Raw genomic sequence first — 20386 nt, forward strand, 5'->3', positions numbered from 1 at the left:
CGCCGTCGCGCTGACGGGGGTGGAACCCACAGAGAGGCCCTGTGTGCGTGCGCCGCCGGCGCAAGTAGCTACTCGCGATCGAGCGCTCTCTATATTTCTCTAGTTTCGGACTTCTGATGCGTAAGTGGCTTTCTGCGGGCAGCCGAGCGGCACCGCCCCCGACTGCGCGATGGCAATAAACACAAAAATCACAAATTTGAATTCGTGCTTGCCTACCTTATCGTTAACACGATAAGGTAGGCAAGCACGAATTCAAATTTGTGATTTTTGTGTTTAAACGTTCTTCATTATTAATAAATCATTTTAATTGTTGAATGTTGATTAGAACTGTTATCTGGGACATTTTTATTTTTGTCAAAGTTGTACGTCCACCCGACTTTTTTTGAATTTGGAAATTTTTATGTGGTTTCCACTCAGAATCGTGAGCTCTTTCACTCCTAATAGGAAAAAAAGTCTACCAAGTGTTTTCCCATTCCGTTACCATTTTTTTCATACATATTGTATGGCAGTAACGGAATGGAAGGTTTGAAAAATGTATGGATATCTTAAGACATTTTTTTACTTCCTATCAGGCAGGATCGAAAGACCTTGAGATTCTGAGTATGAATCGCGTAAAAACACCCATGTTACAAAAAAACAGGGGTGAACAACTTAAAAAAAAATGGCTCATCTGGCCGGCAGCCATAAGGCCATAACAGATAATAGTAATTATGTGTTGAAATGAAATGAAAATGTAATATTTATTTTTCAAGTAGGCATATTACAATGAACATGTGAACGTCAAGTTTCAGTAAATAACTAATTTTGGTGTTTTTCTCAATTTCATGAGTAAAAATTACTCTAGACAATGAAATAAAACTATGGAAACGTTAATTAATCCGTTTTCATAATTTTATTTCATGAGTAACTATCGCGGTAACCGAAGACAATATTACTGTAGAAAATGTTTTGTCAAATACCTAGCTACATTACCTTTTATTTTTTATATTAAGTACATGTATTTGTTTATACATTTCCATATTTATACATTGAAATAGATATCATACACGAAAGGAAAAACGACACCGACGACGGTTTTTTTCCCACATTTCAAATTAACTACGCGCGGTACGCGCCTGCTTTCGAGTGCTTTAAATTTTAATAAACCAACGCATTCTTTGATTGGGGACTCGGGCCTCTCAAGGTCAGTACAAATGTGATGCGTAGAATAGGTACTAGTATAGGTAGGTAGTAGGTAAGCATGTGTCGCGGATAGAGCGAGTACGTAAGCGGCGAGCACACATACTAACCGCGCGGAGGCCGTTTGCCACCCTGATGTATACCTCTATGTACCTAAATGAATTTATTAGTGTGAGAGACCCTTACGAATAACATTCAAGTTAGTGTCAAGTGATTGACTGCACATGTCAAAACAAAAAAACATTAGGAATTGGTCACACACTTGTTCAGTAATTATCTTTGGTAAAGGCAGTCACACACATGTTCAGTAATTATCTTTATTTTTTTTTATAACTCGATAACCGTAAGAGTTAAGTTTCTTAGAGACATTAAATTCATTTGATCTTCCCTTAAAGTTAACGGAATTCAATAAAAACAGTGTGTATAACAAATAACAATTTTATTTACATGATTTATTTTAACTTGCATTCTCGAACATATTGTATCGATAAACTACCTCTCTAGTCGATCTGTGTCGATACTAACCCAACGAAGTAACTTTTCTAAGACGTCACCAGGTCACCGCGCGTCTTTAGGGTGCTATAGAAAAGGATACCTATAGTTTTCTTTGTTCTTATTTACTGACAGACTTGTTTGACAGATTATATCAATTTATAGAGCAATCAATTTGATTAGTGAAACTAAATAATTTGTTATTCATGTTACCTACTTAAAACTGGAGTTTTAACATTTGGTTTAACAAGACGTCCTTACGAGGTTATATAAACAACAATGTGCCACAGGACTCATAATAAAACGGCTCAACATAATTTTTAAGAAAAAAAAATTATAAAAAATAGTTTATTTACGTTCAATTTGAGCTCTTTCCAACGATACCCCACTTGACCTAGTAACTTGAAATTTACAGTTTGCCCCCCTTTCATTTTGGCCATTTTCTACAATTAAAATTAATATGTATAAAAAAAATTACTTTCTATTTGTAGAGGTTTACAATGTTCACAACTATTCCAAATTTCAAGTTGATAGCATTAGTAGTTCTCGAGATATTTAGGAATGTGACAGACGGACAGACAGACGGACAGAGTCGCACCATAAGGGTTCCTGTTGTACCTTTTTGGTACGGAACCCTAAAAACCGTCACCTTTCGGGTTCTGGTGAAAGCTACTTGCGAATGTTGGATTATGTAGAAATGTGTAAGTACTCGTATTTTTTAAAACTGGTTTTAATGCTTTAATTATTAGATGGCAACACAAATGAATATACGTATAACGTTAAGGTTTGAGGAGTTTCCTCAATTCTTCATGAATCCGATTACATTATAAGAAATCGAAGCTTGACAAACTTTGACTTGAAAAACATAACTAAATAAATGTCACTGTTTTGGACTTAAATGAAAGCTTTTCTTCCAAAAATACCAAAGTCACTATGAGTGTGCCGTTCAGATTTGAGGAGTTCGGTTCTGACTATCATCAGCAGTTCCACTGCACCAAATGTCACTGTTCTAGACGTAAGCGCATGCTGTTCTTATAAAAAACCGGCCAAGAGCGTGTCGGGCCACGCTCAGTGTAGGGTTCCGTAGTTTTCCGTATTTTTCTCAAAAACTACTAAACCTATCAAAATCAAAATAATTTTCCTAGAAAGTCTTTATAAAGTTCTACTTTTGTGATTTTTTCAAATTTTTTAAACATTTTTAAACATATGGTTCTGGACGTAAGTGCATGCTGTTCTTATAAAAATACCAAAGTCACTATAATAAGCGTGCCGTTCAGATTTGAGGAGTTCGGTTCTAACCATCATCAGCAGTTCCACTGTACCAAATGTCACTGTTCTAGACGTAAGCGCATGCTGTTCTTATAAAAAACCGGCCAAGAGCGTGTCGGGCCACGCTCAGTGTAGGGTTCCGTAGTTTTTCGTATTTTTCTCAAAAACTACTAAACCTATCAAAATCAAAATAATTTTCCTAGAAAGTCTGTATAAAGTTCTACTTTTGTGACTTTTTTTCAAATTTTTTAAACATATGGTTCAAAAGTTAGAGGGGGGGGGGGGGGCGCACTTGTTTTTCCTTTAGGAGCGATTATTTCCGAAAATATTAATATTATCAAAAAACGATCTTAGTGAACCCTTATTCATTTTTAAATACCTATCCAACAATATATCACACGTTGGGGTTGGAATAAAAAAATATCAGCCCCCACTTTACATGTAGGGGGGGGGGGGTACCCTAATAAAACATTTTTTCCATTTTTCATTTTTGCACTTTGTTGGTGTGATTGATATACATATTGGTACCAAATTTCAGCTTTCTAGTGCTAACACTGCTAACGGTTACTGAGATTATCCGCACCGATTATATGCACCAAATGTCACTGTTCTGGACGAAAGTGCATGCTGTTCTTATAAAAATACCAAAGTCACTATAAGCGTGCCGTTCAGATTTGAAGAGTACCGTTCTGGCCATCATCAGCAGTTCCACTGCACCAAATGTCACTTTTCCGTACCTAAATGCATGCTGTTCCTTTAAAAACACAAAAATCAGCATATGTATGCCTTTCAGATTCGAGGAGTTCCCTCGATTTCTCCAGGATCCCATCTTCAGAACTGGGTTCTGAGAAAAATGGGACCAATCTGTATGCATATACATTCAATTAAAAAAATTTTTTTTTTAAATCGGTCCAGAAGCGACGGAGATATCGAGGAACAAACATTAAAAAAAGTAAAAAAAAAACATACAGACGACTTGATAACCGTCCTTCTTGAGAGATGAGGCGACGGTTAAAAATAATACCAATAATAATAGGTGCGTGCTATATTTTACTCAGCAGCCGGCGTAGCCGAATGGCAATTGTCGACACCATATGCCGACAGAAATGTAGTCTAGCTCTGTCGCGCAAGTACGCAAGAGCTATAATTAGAGGTAGATAGATACAACGAAACAAATATTATCGTGAGCACGTGTCGTGTGCATTCGACTACGCACACTGATGAGCGGACCCAGCGCGTACGTACATTGCGCACCACCTGCACGCACACATACAAACCGCGCGGCATACAATCCACTGGTAGGCTATGTCTACAACGGGTCCATATTGGCTCATATAAAATCATTTGTTATAAAATTATTGTTTATACCGATTTGTGCTCCGAATGATCATTTCTCATAATTTTACTTATCATAATTTTGTTTCATTATTATCAATAAGTACTACTATCACTGTTCATAATAATCATTTAGTCGAAAAATTTTAATCATAAATTCTATACAAATATTTAATAACATTCATAATTTTGTGTTTAAGAAAAACATTCATCATAAAATTATTTAAAAAGTTTTGGGGAAGTTCTTTACAGTGACATATACAATTTACATTAAAAATTCGTTTCTGGTTCGCTCACGGTCAACCTAACACGCTCCTCCTCGCTACGCTCGTCGTCGCACCTAACTGGACTGCCACATGTGATGTCTGTTCTGTTAACAATAATATAACGATAAATTATATTACTCGCAATCGTTATAATCAATAAGTATATAAACATAAACATTAGTATAAAACGTATTTATGATAAATGACATTATGAACATAAGTCATTCGAAGTTACGATAGTTATTAACATAAAATTGTTATAAATAATGATCGTTATAATGTAAAATTGTATGAGAAACATTTTCGGACTACCAATAATCTATATAACAATTTTATATGAACTTTGGCGCACCCGTCTACAACGCCATCTAGTAATGTCTGACTTTAAACGTGCACATGACGTTGTATGTTTAGTGCGTGAAAGCTAAAACAGATGTCGCAAGATGTTGCAGTTTGATGACTATTTCGACGTAGGATACTGATAAGAGTTTTGTTGGCCACGCGTGGCTACTGGCGCCATCTAGCTCTTTGAGTGTGGATTAAATTTAGTACACAGGTCTAGAATACTTAGGACGGCGCCCATTTTTAGTATGGGGTTAGGTATCTGTACTAGTATTATTTGATCTGTGGTTTCGCCATGTCTGTCTGTCCGTCCGTTCGTCCGTCCGTCCGTCCGCAGATAATCTCTGTAACCGTTAGCACTAGAAAGCTGAAATTTGGTACCAATATCTATATCAATCACGCCAACAAAGTTCAAAAATAAAAAATGGAAAAAATGTTTTATTTGGGTAGCCCTCTACATGTAAAGTGGGGGCTGATATTTTTTTCATTCCAACCCCAACGTGTGATATATTATTGGATAGGTATTTAAAAATGAATAAGGGTTTACTAAGATCGTTTTTTGATAATATTAATATGTTCGGAAATAATCGCTCCTAAGGGAAAAAAAAGTGCGCCCCCCCTCTAACTTTTGAACCATATATTTAAAAAATATGAAAAAAATCACAAAAGTAGAACTTTATAAAGACTTTCTAGGAAAATTGTTTTGAACTTGATAGGTTTAGTAGTTTTTGAGAAAAATACGGAAAACTACGGAACCCTACACTGAGCGTGGCCCGACACGCTCTTGGCCGGTTTTTTATGGGTAAGGAGGCTAACGAACGAGACAGGTCGCCTGATGGTAAGCTGGTAGCCTGGTTAAGACACACCAGAGGGGTTGGAGGTGCGTTTCCGGCCTTTAAGATTTAAGAGAGTGCGCTCTTTTCGTAAAGGTTTGAAGGTGGTATCGGCCCGGAAATACCGCAGGAAGTTCATTATACTGTTTTTACCTGTTCGTGACAGGAAGTTCAACTAGGTATACACCCTGTTTTATTGAATTCCGTTAACTTTAAGGGAAGGTTCTTTAGATCAAATAAAATTAATTTCTCTAAGAAAGTAGCGTCTTAACTCTTACGGCTATCGAGTTGTTAAAAAAATAAAGATAATAACTGACAGCCTTTACCAATTCCTAATGTTATTTGTTTTGACATATGACGTCAATCACTTGACACTAACTTGAATGTTATTCTTAAGGATCTCTCATAAATAAATTCATTTATTATGTATGAAATTTATGAAAAAAATTTTTTTACGAATTTAACTAAAAGTTACATACAAGGTGGTTCCTGATAATGAACCTACGTGTCCAATTTAACGGAAAACAAAAAAACACGGTGTATATTCTGTGACTAGGTACCTATTGTCTGTTACCAATAACGCATAGGTAGCTTAGGTACTTAACACAGATTTCTGAGCCTTGCCTTACTTATACTGACCCGAAATTAATCTTACCATATTTTTCTTTATGAATACATGTGTCCCATCGAACTTCTTGCCTCCTGCAATTCATAAAAATTAAGATTCATGAATATCTTTGTCATTAAATTTTAACTTCTGATTAGCAGAAACGTCTGCAATCGATGCCACTAGCCATGCCATCTTTGTCATTGTTTTAGGAGAGCCCAAAGCCAGTATTTGAAAGAACAGGACCGGACAACCGCCTAGTGTCTGTTGGAGAAGTGTCCTTCGTGGTTCGCAATGAGGCGTTCGAGCGCGGCAGTCTACGGTTGACCTGCATCGCGAGTATATACAATTTGTATGCAGCGAGGGCGGAGCTAATTTTCGACATGGAGCAGCCTGAGGTGGCATCCGTGTTGGGTGTTAGGAATGGGGCTGAAGGTGAGTACATATATATATTCCCAAAAAGGGTAGAGCACATGAAGTTGGTCAAGTTTCAGTACCACTCTTGGCAACGCGACTCCTTATTCTAGTATAAAGCTTCTGTGTGTCTATAAGGCTTTGAGTAATCTATAAGGCAGGCAAGCATGGTCGCGCGATTATTGATATAACACCAGGCCGTCCCTTTCGTACTGTTTATAAGTGCGCGGCGCCTGATGTTTTATCGTTTATCACGCGACCATGCTATCGATTCTGATCTGCATCGCTAGTATATACAAGTTATACGCAGCGCGAGCGGAGGTCATCTTCGTCATGAAATACCTCCGTGATGGGAGTGCCGTCTCCGAGTAAGTAGATATCTAAGGGTCTATTTCAGTCCTTTCTCAAGTTAATACTAATGTAATGTATAGCGTAGGGTACTTACTTTTTCTAAATATATTAAGAACCACTGCAACCGCAGTCATTTTAAATTGGCTAGTTTTAAATATCATCACCCAAATAATACAGATACGAACTCGCGTAAGTAATTAAGTGCCATGAAAACGTAAAACGTGTTTTTGTTCAATTTTCACAATGTTTATGTTATTGGTAGACACGTTTAAACAAGCATTCCAGACTGCACATTATTGCGATTAATATAATATTGTACTTAACAAAGTTCAGCCACTTTTAATGAAATTGCTTTAATACAATTACAATTTGTTGTTTTAAACAATGAAACAGAGAACGCGTCCAAGTTAGTTTAAACGAAACACGTAGATTTTTTCTAAAACCAGCTCCAGACGAGCTCCACTCTGATAAATTAAAATGGAAACCACTTAGAGTTGGGGTTGTTTTTGTAATCTTGTTAAAATCTCAAGTATTTTCTCTTAGAAATATGTTGATGAACGATTTTCCACGAGTCGATCCGTCTTTTATCGATTTCGATTACTTTATCCACTCGACTCGATTCGGGAGTGCGAAAAGTAGTAATATTTTTACGTGGTTCGTATACTTACTTGATATCAGGATATTTTCAGAAGGTTGCTCGAATGCAAGCGGGTCAGTAGTTTATAAAACCATAAGTATTTTTTACAAAATGGCGGATGGACTTTTAATTTATATCTCAAATACAATTTAGAGGCAGTGACTGGGTCTTAAAAATGATCATTGGATGTTGCACTTAAGTAGATTCACTTAGGGCCGGTTGCATCAAACCGTCTGTCACCGTTAAAGCGTTCGTTAAATTTTATTGTATGGGAAGTTCCATAGTCGTCTGCTGCGTGACGATGATGTGTCTGTCAAATGTGGTTAATGCAACTGGCCCGTAATAGGTTTGTTAATTAAGTAATGTCCATTAATTTAAAGGGTATAGTCATACTAGTTATGAAAAAAAAGCTGCACTTTTGGATGGAAGCAAGCCGCTTTGCATGGTGATAGTAGACATCATATTAAACGATTTTTTCCGAGGATATCGAAATTTCATCCCTTAGGAAGCCGAGCGTAGCGAGGTGTTTTATGAAAATTAAAAAAATTCTATCTTTTTATTGTATCGTCCGATTTTGACAAAACGTATCTCAAATAAAAGGTATTGATTTGTGTAATTTAAAAAAAATACAAAGAAAAAAAAATTGAAAGAAAAGTAAGAAAAAAATAAAAAAAGTAAATTTACGTCTCGCACTGAATAACTTCAAAGAATGACAGAGAAAATGTACAATGTCGATATACGAGTTTTTTATAATCGAATACAGATAAATTTTTAGTTGAAAACTGAAGACCGCATCGAAATCGGATTAGCATTTTTTAAGATACAAGTTGCCAAAGTTGGGAAAGATCGCTTTATATGGCCACTTTGAAATTCCTTTGCCAGAAAGTCAGAAAAAATATGTTTTTCTGACACAGAAAAATACATAGTAACAGTACACATCAAAATAAAATTAAAAATTCCGAGGATATTATAATTTCATCCCTTAGAACGACGAGCGTAGCGAGGTCGGTTACGAAAACCGAAAAAAAAATCTCATTTTTCTGTACGTCGTCCGATTTTGACAAAACATGTTTCATTTGAAAGGTATTGCTTTATGTAACTTAAAAAAAAATATTGAAAAAAATTGGAAAAAAAATGTAAGATTTAAAAAAAAAACCTTAATTTTCGTATCACTCTGAATAACCGCAAAAAACGGTAGACACGGTGTATAATTTCGATATATGATTTTTTAAAATTAAAGACAAATAAATACATGATTATAAACTAAAAACCGAATCGAAATCGAATCAGTAGTTTTTAAGATGCAAGTTGTCAAAGTTGGCTTAGTTTGTTTATATGGTCGCTTATAAATTCCTTAGGCAGAAAGTCAGAAACATTATATTTTTTCTTACAGTTAAAAGTATGCATAGGTAATAGACATCATAATAAACAATTTTTTACGAGGATATAAAAAATTCATCCCTTGGAAAGCCGAGCGTAGCGATGTCTGTTACGAAAAACAAAAAAAGGCAGTTTTTTTTTATTGGATCGTCTTTCTAAGGGTTTCTAAGGAATGAAATTTTTATATCCTTGTAAAAAAATGTTTATAATGATGTCTATTACCTATGCATACTTTTAACTGTAAGAAAAATATTATAATGTTTCTGACTTTCTGACTAAGGAATTTATAAGCGACCATATAAACAAACTAAGCCAACTTTGACAACTTGCATCTTAAAAACTACTGATTCGATTTCGATTCGGTTTTTAGTTTATAATCATGCATTTATTTGTCTTTAATTTAAAAAAATCATATATCGAAATTATACACCGTGTCTACCGTTTTTTGCGGTTATTCAGAGTGATACGAAAATTAAGGTTTTTTTTTTTAAAATCTTACATTTTTTTTCCAATTTTTTTCAATATTTTTTTTTAAGTTACATAAAGCAATACCTTTCAAATGAAACATGTTTTGTCAAAATCGGACGACGCACAGAAAAATGAGATTTTTTTTCGGTTTTCGTAACTGACTCGCTACGCTCGTCGTTCTAAGGGATGAAATTATAATATCCTCGGAATTTTTAATTTTATTTTGATGTGTACTGTTACTATGTATTTTTCTGTGTCAGAAAAACATATTTTTTCTGACTTTCTGGCAAAGGAATTTCAAAGTGGCCATATAAAGCGATCTTTCCCAACTTTGGCAACTTGTATCTTAAAAAATGCTAATCCGATTTCAATGCGGTCTTCGGTTTTCAACTACAAATTTATCTGTCTTCGATTAAAACAACTCGTATATCGACATTGTACATTTTGTCTGTCATTCTTTGAAGTTATTCAGTGCGAGACGTAAATTTACTTTTTTTAATTTTTTTCTTACTTTTCTTTCAAAATTTTTTTCTTTGTATTTTTTTTTAATTACAAAAATTAATACCTTTCATTTGAGATACGTTTTGTCAAAATCGGACTACACAATAAAAAGATAGAATTTTTTTAATTTTCATAAAACACCTCGCTACGCTCGGTTTCCTAAGGGATGAAATTTCGATATCCTCGGAAAAAATCGTTTACTATGATGTCTACTATCACCATGCAAAGCGGCTTGCTTCCATCCAAAAGTGCAGCTTTTGGCCAAAAATTCTCCATAACAAGTATGACTAGTAGATATTTTGGTTAGGGTAAACTCGCCTCATTCGGTGACACGCCTAATTCGGTGATACAAGCTTTGAAGCATTATTCCGAAAGACGGTTTTTGGTTGTTTCACCGAATGAGGCGAGATTACCCTACACTCAACACTACTCCGTTTATACCATATACGGACATTTTCAGAATTTGAGACCCCCCAAATAGCGTTAGACGTTAACAAAAATTAACTTGCTGTCAGGTTTATAAGGACAATTAAGCATAAAATATGTCTAAAAAATTACTTTTTTCACATTGTAAATGTAAATTATCGCTTAAAGTTTATGTAATTAACACAAAAACAATATTTTTATAGAAATGTCATGCTTTATTATCGTCACAAAACTGACAGTGAGTTAATTTTTGTTAACAACTCACGCTAATTGATGGGTCCCAAATTCTGAAAATGCCCATACTATGAGATAATTATATTATAATAAAAAGATGTAGGTACATAACGACTGTTGTTTACTTTAGCCTTGACGTTCAACTAATAAATGACTTGACGTATACTGTATTGTTGCAGATTCAAATATCTTCAGGTCATGGCGAATACCGGCTGCGCTCGCGCCGCTCCTCTACAATATGCGGTAGTCATCTTCATTAATTTAATACAAACTCATTCTAAGCTCTCCATAATGATGTGATCCTCATTTTGTACAAACTCATTAAGCATATCCAAAACCATGAATTTATCTTCCGTTATGAATTCCAAGTTTGTTTTATATCAACAGATATTTAAGATAATCTTAGTAATAGGTCACACTGGCCAAAGTATAGATAAATATTTAGTAAATATAGGTGGAGAAGTTTTATTAATTGACTAGAGAACTATGCATTTCAGAGATATAATAGTTGATATGATGTGATAAATGTAATGGGTGGTTTTTACGAAAGGTCTAGTAGATCCTCCAGTGACTGAATTATTGCGATGGTTTTGTGCAATACATGCATTTATGATGGGCCGATATTAAATTTATTTTACACGAATATATTTCGACACGCTGTAGTTAAAACAAAGCATTCCACATGAGTGACACGGCCTCAATATTTTTAGGGTTCCGTACCTCAAAGAGGAAAAACGGAACCCTTATAGGATCACTCGCGTGTCTGTCTGTCCCTCTGTCACAGCCGATTTCTCCGAAACTACTGCACCGATTTACTTGAAATTTGGCACACGTATGTAAACCTGTGGCCCAAAGACGGACATGTAATTTAATTAAAAGAAATTTTTATCACAGGGGTCACTTTTGGGGGGTAAAACTGAAAATTAAAAATCAAAGTTATTAAAACTATATTGTGTTACATATCAAATGAAAGAGCATTTTATCAGCATCTGAAATATATTTTTTTTATATTTTTTGTTTTGGTAATTTAGAAGTAATTTAAGAAAATAAGCAAAAAATTACCCCCCCCCCTTATCTCCGAAACTACTTAGCGTAAAATTTTCAAAAAAATACACGAGATAGCCCTCTCCCTGTAGATTACAGGAAAACCTATTAGAAATCTACAGTCAAGCGTAAGTCGGACTTAAGAGAAAAAACTCAGATTACGAATTTCACTCACTGCCGCTGCAAGTAGTTACTAAACGTCTTAAAATTGTGTAAGCGAGTTGGACAGGTATAAAGAAATTCATTTCTGTCTTTTTCTTTTTAGAACTTGTTCAATTTTTTTTTCATTTGTACAAAATGACTTAAGTTCCTACTAAAAAGGAGGCGCTTAAGACCGATTATAAATTGACTGAGCAAAATTTTATTCAAATCGGTCCAAAAAAGGTGTCTGTTGACGAAAACATAGAATTTGTGCCACCGAAAGCCCAAATCTGAAGTCCATTTTGCTCTATCTCTTATCGTTTCCGAGATATATACGTAAAGTCTTGAAAGTGCGAAACGTTAACTTTGCCATTATAGTCGTTCAGGCGCTCATGAGTTCTTTGTATGGAAAAGTCGAAAACCGACTCGCACTTGACCAATGTTCATAGAACGTTGTGGTTTTTTTTTATTAGCATAAATGACTTAAGCGCCTTCAGAAGTGCAGGTGCTTAAGACCGTTTGTAAGTTAAAGTTAGCTGTGATGGCTCAACGAAGAAAGAAGATTTCAATATCCTACTTATACATATTTTATTAATTTAACTATACAGTTTTTATTACTCAAGCCAAGCGTTACGTTAGCTATTGCTATTGAAAGGAAAACTTGTGTATAAAGCTTGAAACAAATTATGGGACGCGTCTGACGACCGCGACTGATAAGCCGATGGCTTGCGTGGGCGACGGTCGCGCGACGGCGATGCGACGCATACGAAATCAAACCTTATCGATATGGAAGTAGACGATGCGATAAGACGTGACGGCGACGGTCGCGCGACCGTCGCCCACGCAAGACACGGCGTAAGTGTGCACGCCAATTACTTGCATTTGAAATTGAACTTTAATTACTAAGAAATAACGTTGTTTTTGTAAAAAAATGAAAGTAGTTTTTACTACATTGCGAAGTTTTCGTTTGTCAACTAGACGCACACATTTGCAACTAAGCGATCGGACTGTAGGTGACAGTGTATCTACTCTAGCCTCGTGGCGCCGAATGTACTTTCTAAATACACAATACATAATGGTTTCAATGGAATTTTAACTCTCATATAAACAAATAAAATATAATTTCTTTTGTTTCTAAAATTTTTCGAATAACTGAAATTGAATTCAATCTCAAGTACAATAAGAATCAAAATTCCCTAGCAAAAATTTTGTATGGTGGGCGCCACGAGGCTAGCTAGGGAAGTTTAAATCGATGTTATCGCATCGATCTACTGAGGGGGGCGGTGCCTACAGCAGTTGTAGTTGTATGCATACCTAGCTCACGCACACAGACGCGTCCACTGGCGCCGCGCCGGTGTCCGCGTGCGCTCTCTGCAATGTCTCTGCCTGCAATATATGCAGAAACCACATGGTGGTCTGTGGCAGAAACTCAATAGACATTTTTAGGGTTTTTAAAATAACTAAGTACTTATTTAGTACGTGAAGTAACATGGTAAATTAAAAATTATCATTAGATACTTATTTGCGGAGGTGTAAACAATTTCCTTCGTTTTGCCATATATCAATAATTACTTATCTATATTAAATTCATTAATCCGTATACATTACATTTTAACAATTAAGTGTATTAATTATACTCATAGCTGGGCACCGTTAATCAACTACTTAGTTAACTTCGATAATCGCTAATCCGTTACTATAAAAGTTAACTTCGTTAATCGTTAAAGCGATACATTTCAACAAATTTAACGGAAGTTAAAGTTAATCGATAATCCGTTAATCATGATAAAAAATAATTTTACTGTAGCTAGTTGCATCAGTTATCAACTATTAATTTTTTGGGTAAGTTTATTATGTTACTGTAAAAGACCGAAGTTCGCCAAAATCTCTTGAAAAATCCCAGCTGCCAATTGGTAATAGCGAAATGTTAATAAATATTGTTCTCTTTGGACTTACACCGACGTTGGTTCGGTAAATCCTAAATACAACAATAGATAATGTATTTACTAAATAATATTTATTTAGTAATTTCCCGCTAGAAACTTGCGTTATACTATTCTGTATACTTTTTCAGCTACCATAACCAAATTTGGATTAGATTAAAAAAACCTTTAAGTAAAACTTAGAACCTTTCAGATTGTTTTACTCACCCTTTCTGATGTTTACCATACTTACTTACCCCGTTATTCATAAACGTACACTAAAGTTATCAAGCCGATAAATTTCGTTTGTCCCTTTCCGACGTATTGGTGTGATAGAAAGGGACAAACGAACTTTATCGGCTGGATACTTTAGTGTACGTTTATGAATAAGGGTGTTGAAATTTATAGCTACGAAATTTTACATAAAACACCTACTTTAAAATAAAATAAAAATGTTGAATTTCGTTAACATTATAAAAGACCTCACGCAAGCTGTGCTAATTAGTTCGCGAATTCGTCGAGAGGTGGCGCTAAACACAATTATGCTCATTAGAGAACCTATACTTCTAGCCTAGCCCAGTCTTTAGAATTATGTGAGTAACGTAAAAGTTTTGTAGGTACGGAACCCTCGGTGGGCGAGTCCGACTCGCACTTGGCCGGTTTTTATATTAATTAACTTCCACGCGAATTACATTTTTGTTAGTTTGATTGGGATTCTTTGTACAATGTTCTAATAAACAAAAAGAAATATGTTTTTTACACTATTTCCATTTTTTAGTTTTACAACATGTTAATAATACTCACTGAAAACCTGAAAAACAGTTTGTTCCAAATATCTTTTTACTACCTATGCCCAGTCTATACACGCGTTCACCATTTGAGAATATACCTCGTGAACAATAATGGCATAGAGTAACGAATGAGCCATTAGTTTCAACTTTCTGACTCTTAGGATCATTTGTTAGCATTATTTTGTGTTACTTGCTATTATTTGTAATCGGTGGTGTATACAGTGTTCAAATTCTCTAGTGGTATGGTCAAATAAAAAAGTGTTATATTTATTGTGGTAAAAACATTTAAGCCTGGTCAGAAATATATTACTATTGTCAAGAGGGCGCTGTTAGGTATTCTTCAGTATACTTAGTATGAAGATAACCTAACCACAAAATTAAAATTAAAAAAAAAAACCCCGACCGCGACTTAGTAGACCGATTTTTATGAAACATGGCTAAGAACACTTCGGACTAACTCAGCTTTCAGACAAAAAAAAAACTAAATCTAAATCGGTTCATCCGTTCGGGAGCTACGATGCCACATACAGACAAACAGACAGACAGACAAACACGTCAAACTTATAACACCCCGTCGTTTTTGCGTCGGGGGTAAAAATAGTTCTAATGAAATTCCTCAGCATGATGCGTAGTCATAATCATAATATATTTCTGTGTGAGGCTTTACAGAATAACAGTTCTCGAAGGATTGTATTAGGATTGGTGCAAAGCGTTTAAGCAGTCTATTATAAATAGACATCTCGTGTGAACATAAAAATCGTGTAAATAGATTGTAGACTTCAGAATAAAAAGGTTCATTTTATGTGAACTGACTTGCCTCAGTTTCTCTTGGCTGTTGTAAGCCATCCTTTGTTTTCGTAATACCCATCTTATATTTTTGGAACAATGGTTGCGAAGACTGATGGATTAGGTGGACTCTATTAGGTATCTCTGGCCAGCAAAAGGGGATTTAGTTTCACAATGCTAGAATTCAACATGTTTTGTATAATGTTTCTATATTTTAATTGGAATTATGTAACAGAGCCTCTTCAATTATGTAATTTTTGACGTTTTAGAATAGGGGAGACCGAGATGAGTCGTGATCGTGACATAGGTTAGTTGTAACAAAGTCGATTTTTGGGAACTTATTTTTTTTCTTATCAGCAAACTAACAATACCGCGCATTTGCAAGCCCTAGACTTGAACTAAAAAACCTGTTGCGAGCTTATACTAATAGCTCCAAAAAAAAAAATCGACGTTGTTACAACTCTCCTCTGTTACAACTCACCCCTTTATCTTACTGATAGCATAAACGTCAAGGAAAATGACATTAAATGTTTGGAGATTTTGAACAGCGACCAAACAGTTAAACACTTAATATTGAAACCAAATATTACATAGATTTTTCAAGACGTTTATGCTATCGATTAAAGTATTACGTCATAAACGTACGGTAGAGGATCAGATGTTATTTCATCGTATTTTTTCTTCTCTCATTCTCAATTTGAACTTTAAGATACGACAAATATCAACTTTATATTATATGGATCGGATATGCTTGTATCAAAAACTTTTTTTAACACAAAAATGTCACTTCTGGGGGCTGATTTTTGAGTCTCACTGTCACTAAAATACCGATTGAAAACGGTGAATTGCCTATTATTTTCAGTGACAATTTTCTGAATTCGAACGCCGTGAGACTCAAAAATCGGCCCCCTGATCTTAAAATTCGAATTAATTACGCTGTTGTTCTGCTATGAAAATGTTGTGTATTATTTAAATATTTTACTCAAAAGAGCATTATAAAAAAACATGTGGCTGTCGTAAAATAAAAGTGACTTATTTTATAAAATGTTGCGAGCCGCAACAAGACACATAAAATGTAAGTCTGTTCCATCCAATATGCTATTTTATGACTTTAGCACCTGCAACACATCTTTTCCTTGATACTTTCCATTACAAGCTACTTATTATGACATCATTTAATGACGTAAAACTTACGTTTTATATTTAACCCGACGTTTCGGACATGACATTACGTCCGTGGTCACGGGTAGACTGGCTGGGAGTTGTATCAACATCTTCTAGCTGTACGAGTTTTTCGAACTACCCGCACTTGATTGTCATCAGTCACTTTTACGCTAGGGTTGCCACTCTGCCTACATACAACACTCACTTAAGTCCCGTTTTAATTTAATAATATGAGTGAAGATCGTGTTAGTTTAAATCAATATATCATTTAATGAGTTCAGGAGAAATATTAATAAAAAAAAAAGCGCTGCTGGCCTAGCGGTAAGAGCATGCGACTTTTGTTCCGGAGGTCGCGGGTTCTAATCCGGCTCGTACTAATGAGTTTTTCTGAAGTTTCTATGTATATAAGTATTTGTATATTATAATATTATATCGTTGTCTGAGTACCTGAAACACAAGCCTTCTTGAGCTTACCGTGGGACTCAGTCAATCTGTGTAAGAATGTCCCAAAATATTTATTAATTTATGTATACTAGTTATGTGCGAAATGCCATTTGATACAGTCGCTTTTCGGTGAAGGAAACATCGTGAGGAAACCGGAATAATTCCAATAAGGCCTAGTTACCCTTTTGTTGGAAGGTCAGATGGCAGTCGCTTTCGTAAAAGTAGTGCCTACGCCAAATCTTGGGATTAGTTTTCAAAGCGGACCCCAGGCTCCCATGGGCCGTGGCAAATACCGGAATAACGCAAGGAATGATATTAATGATGTGAGCTGGATACTTTTCATTTATAAGCTATTTTTGAAATGAGTCCACATTCGGAGAAAATACTGGTTTTGTGAAATTATTATAATTGGATAAAATATTGTAAACAGATCACTTATCAATTAAGTCGAGAATACTCTTGAATATGTTTTGAGAAAAATACTCGGAAAATCGTTCGAAATATGTTGAGCAATTTTTCGATTTAATAAGTGAGTGTACTCTTTTATTTTATATAATTAAATATTTAAGTGTCAAAGAAGTTTTATTTAATATTATGTGTATACATAGTTACGTTTGATTAAAATTGTGCCTGTGGCCGGAAAAACGTCCCACTTTGTAGATACCGTAAGAAAGAATTAACCTGTATCTTTATAAGAATCTAGCAGGGCTAGCACATAGACTACTAGATGTAAGTTTATGTGCGACATAAACTTACATCATTAAAACAGAAAAAAAATGTAAGATCTACATCGCGTCGACGTTCTGTCGCACCAATCATGTGCTAGCTTTTCTTCTATAAACGCGTCTTTATGGCCAGCGTCAAATTGGGACGCTTTCTCCGCCACGGATACAAATACGCCTAATTTGTCCATGTTGATTTAGCGTAATTAGATACATAATTATAGTTTGTATTACTGAATGGATTAATTAAAATGTGTAAATATAATTAAAGAGATCTATGTAAATTTAAATAAATACAGATTTAGAAAATAAATGACGTTGAAATTATAGCAGTTTAATTTTTTCACTTTAGCTTTACTTTCTAGAAATTTAAAGTAGTTATTTACTCAAGGGAGATAAATTTGAAAATAACTGATTTGAACTAGATATATTAAACAGGCGTATAAACATGGTCGCGCGGTAAATGATAAAACTTCAGGCCGTATCTATCGCACTATTTGTAAGTGATGTTTTATCACTTATTTCACGACCATGCTTGCCTGCCGGGAGGTCTTTAAAAAGGCCTTTTTATTATTCGACAGCTTGATAGGTACCCACCGTTGCCCACACATGAACACCCGTAACGTAACATAAAAGGATTTGTACTGGCAGTCCGACTGCACTCAACGAGAAGATTGAGAAATGCATCGCAATATCTTCAACCACAGTACACTAGAATAGTCTTAAAAGGTCACGCGACACGTGGTGTGCGAGGCAGGGTCGCCATATAAGGAAGGCGGCAGCCGAATCGTAAACAAACAACCATTCAGGAGTAAATGTGTTTAATTACTGACTTAATAGTAGGTTACATATCGTCACTACTTTGAAAACATCTCGTATCTCACGCTGCTCCTCAACGTTAAAACGCAGTAAGTCTATATGCATGCCATACATACTTACTACAATTTTCTTTTCATTGACAGACGAAGATACAAGTTTTTTTATAAGTAGTGACGATATGCTTTTATATAATAAGCAAGACCCATAGACAATGACATTACACAGTGACATTACACACACTACAGGGTGCGTAGCCGAATGGCACAAACGCTCACCAAACGAAACGCTAGTAGATATCTATCTCTATCGCTCTTGCGTATTGGCGCGACAGAGCCAGACTACCTTTCGCGGCGTTCCGTTTTCGTTTCGCGTCGGAGAAATTCCATTCGGCTACGGGGCCAGGTAAGTATACCTATTCTACATTAATATTAGCTTAGACGTTCGGATAAAGATACCAAAAATAAATGACATGGAGACAGCTTCATAAAACATAATTTCCAAGCTCAACATTCTGCCAAACTAAAGTAAAACCAGCAATTCGTATCAGCTTTTACAAATTGACCGAAGTCAATAGCACAAATAGAACCAAAGACATAAATCGTCGCCCAATGTGTGTATTTCTAACAAAAATAACCCAGTAATTTCCCTCGGACGAGTTCCTAAGCTTTAATCAATCATAGCCGGGATTGAGACCACAATAAACAGTAGAAATGCGGCTATTATCCGGGAATCATTTATTGAGGAGTTAGATTGTCGAGAGCAATGGATTACTCAGCTTAGTGCAAATGACAAGCATTTTTATTCACTACCCGAATGCTAGCAATAATAGGGACGTTTTTTTTTTTAATTACTTAGGTCTGTGGCCACAATATTAGGCCTCGTTTTGGTATCAATCACTTGGCCTAACCATTTTGGCGTACTTAATGGGTATGTAATCTAATGATTCGTTAGCAATAGCATAACAGGGTACCTACGTAGCAAATTGGCACAACCGCTCACGAAACGAAACGCTCGTAGATATCTATCTCTATCGCTCGTGCGGATTGGCGCGACAGAGCTAAACTACCTTTCGCGGCGTTTTGTTTTCGTTTCGCGTTGCAGAAATGCCATGCGGCTACGGCACCAGTTGTTATAGTGTAATGGTAGGCATACTACTAATTTTTCTAAAGCATTGTTACCATATCGCTTAAATACCCTACGGCTATCAAGTTTGAGCCCATTCACAATCCATCTGTTCATCGTTTCGTTACTTGTTTTATACATGTAAAACACCTCTCATATATCAGCTTTCGATTAAAAATAAATGCATTCATAATTGTACGCATCGGGAATAGTTGGGTGATCACTGAAATACTAGTATAACATTAATATCATGAATATGAAATTGGGCATTGTGATGCCCTTGTTATGCCCGTGTGTATTCATTCAATTCTACACGAGGGATATACTATATATAATGTTAATTATAATTACCTAGGTATGTATATTGTATACAGGGTGTCCCAAGACTATGGGACATGAACGGAAAGTACCTTAAATATCGTAGATAGGGTATTCTGCTAAAAGAAGACTTTATTTAATTTTTAAAACTAAGTAAAACTAAATTCATAGATTTTTAAATAATTACATGGTTAAACCGGGAATCAAACCCGCTACACGAAAAAAAAACATCCTGTAATTTTGTCATACCGATCTATAGGCTTCATCATAAGGATTATCTTTCTCTAAATAACATAGTGTCGGAGATAAAAGGAAGACTATGAATTTTAACATTCTACATGGCATACTCCTTAGCCTTCAATATTGCCCATACAATTTT

At 35.4% G+C, this 20386-nt stretch overlaps 1 protein-coding gene across 1 annotated transcript in view; it reads left to right on the forward strand.

The window, feature by feature from the left end:
- Positions 1 to 11435, forward strand: part of LOC125226173 — a 168995-nt gene extending 157560 nt beyond the window's left edge. Inside the window, exons 7-8 of the mRNA XM_048130086.1 lie at positions 6536 to 6758; positions 10914 to 11435. Of these exons, the coding sequence (XP_047986043.1) occupies positions 6536 to 6758; positions 10914 to 10981 (291 nt within the window). The 3' untranslated portion in view covers positions 10982 to 11435. The remainder of the gene's footprint in view (positions 1 to 6535; positions 6759 to 10913) is intronic.
- Positions 11436 to 20386: the final 8951 nt, after the last annotated feature.

Source organism: Leguminivora glycinivorella, chromosome 5 (assembly GCF_023078275.1).
Source record: "Leguminivora glycinivorella isolate SPB_JAAS2020 chromosome 5, LegGlyc_1.1, whole genome shotgun sequence".
NCBI classification, from domain to species: Eukaryota; Metazoa; Arthropoda; class Insecta; order Lepidoptera; family Tortricidae; genus Leguminivora; species Leguminivora glycinivorella.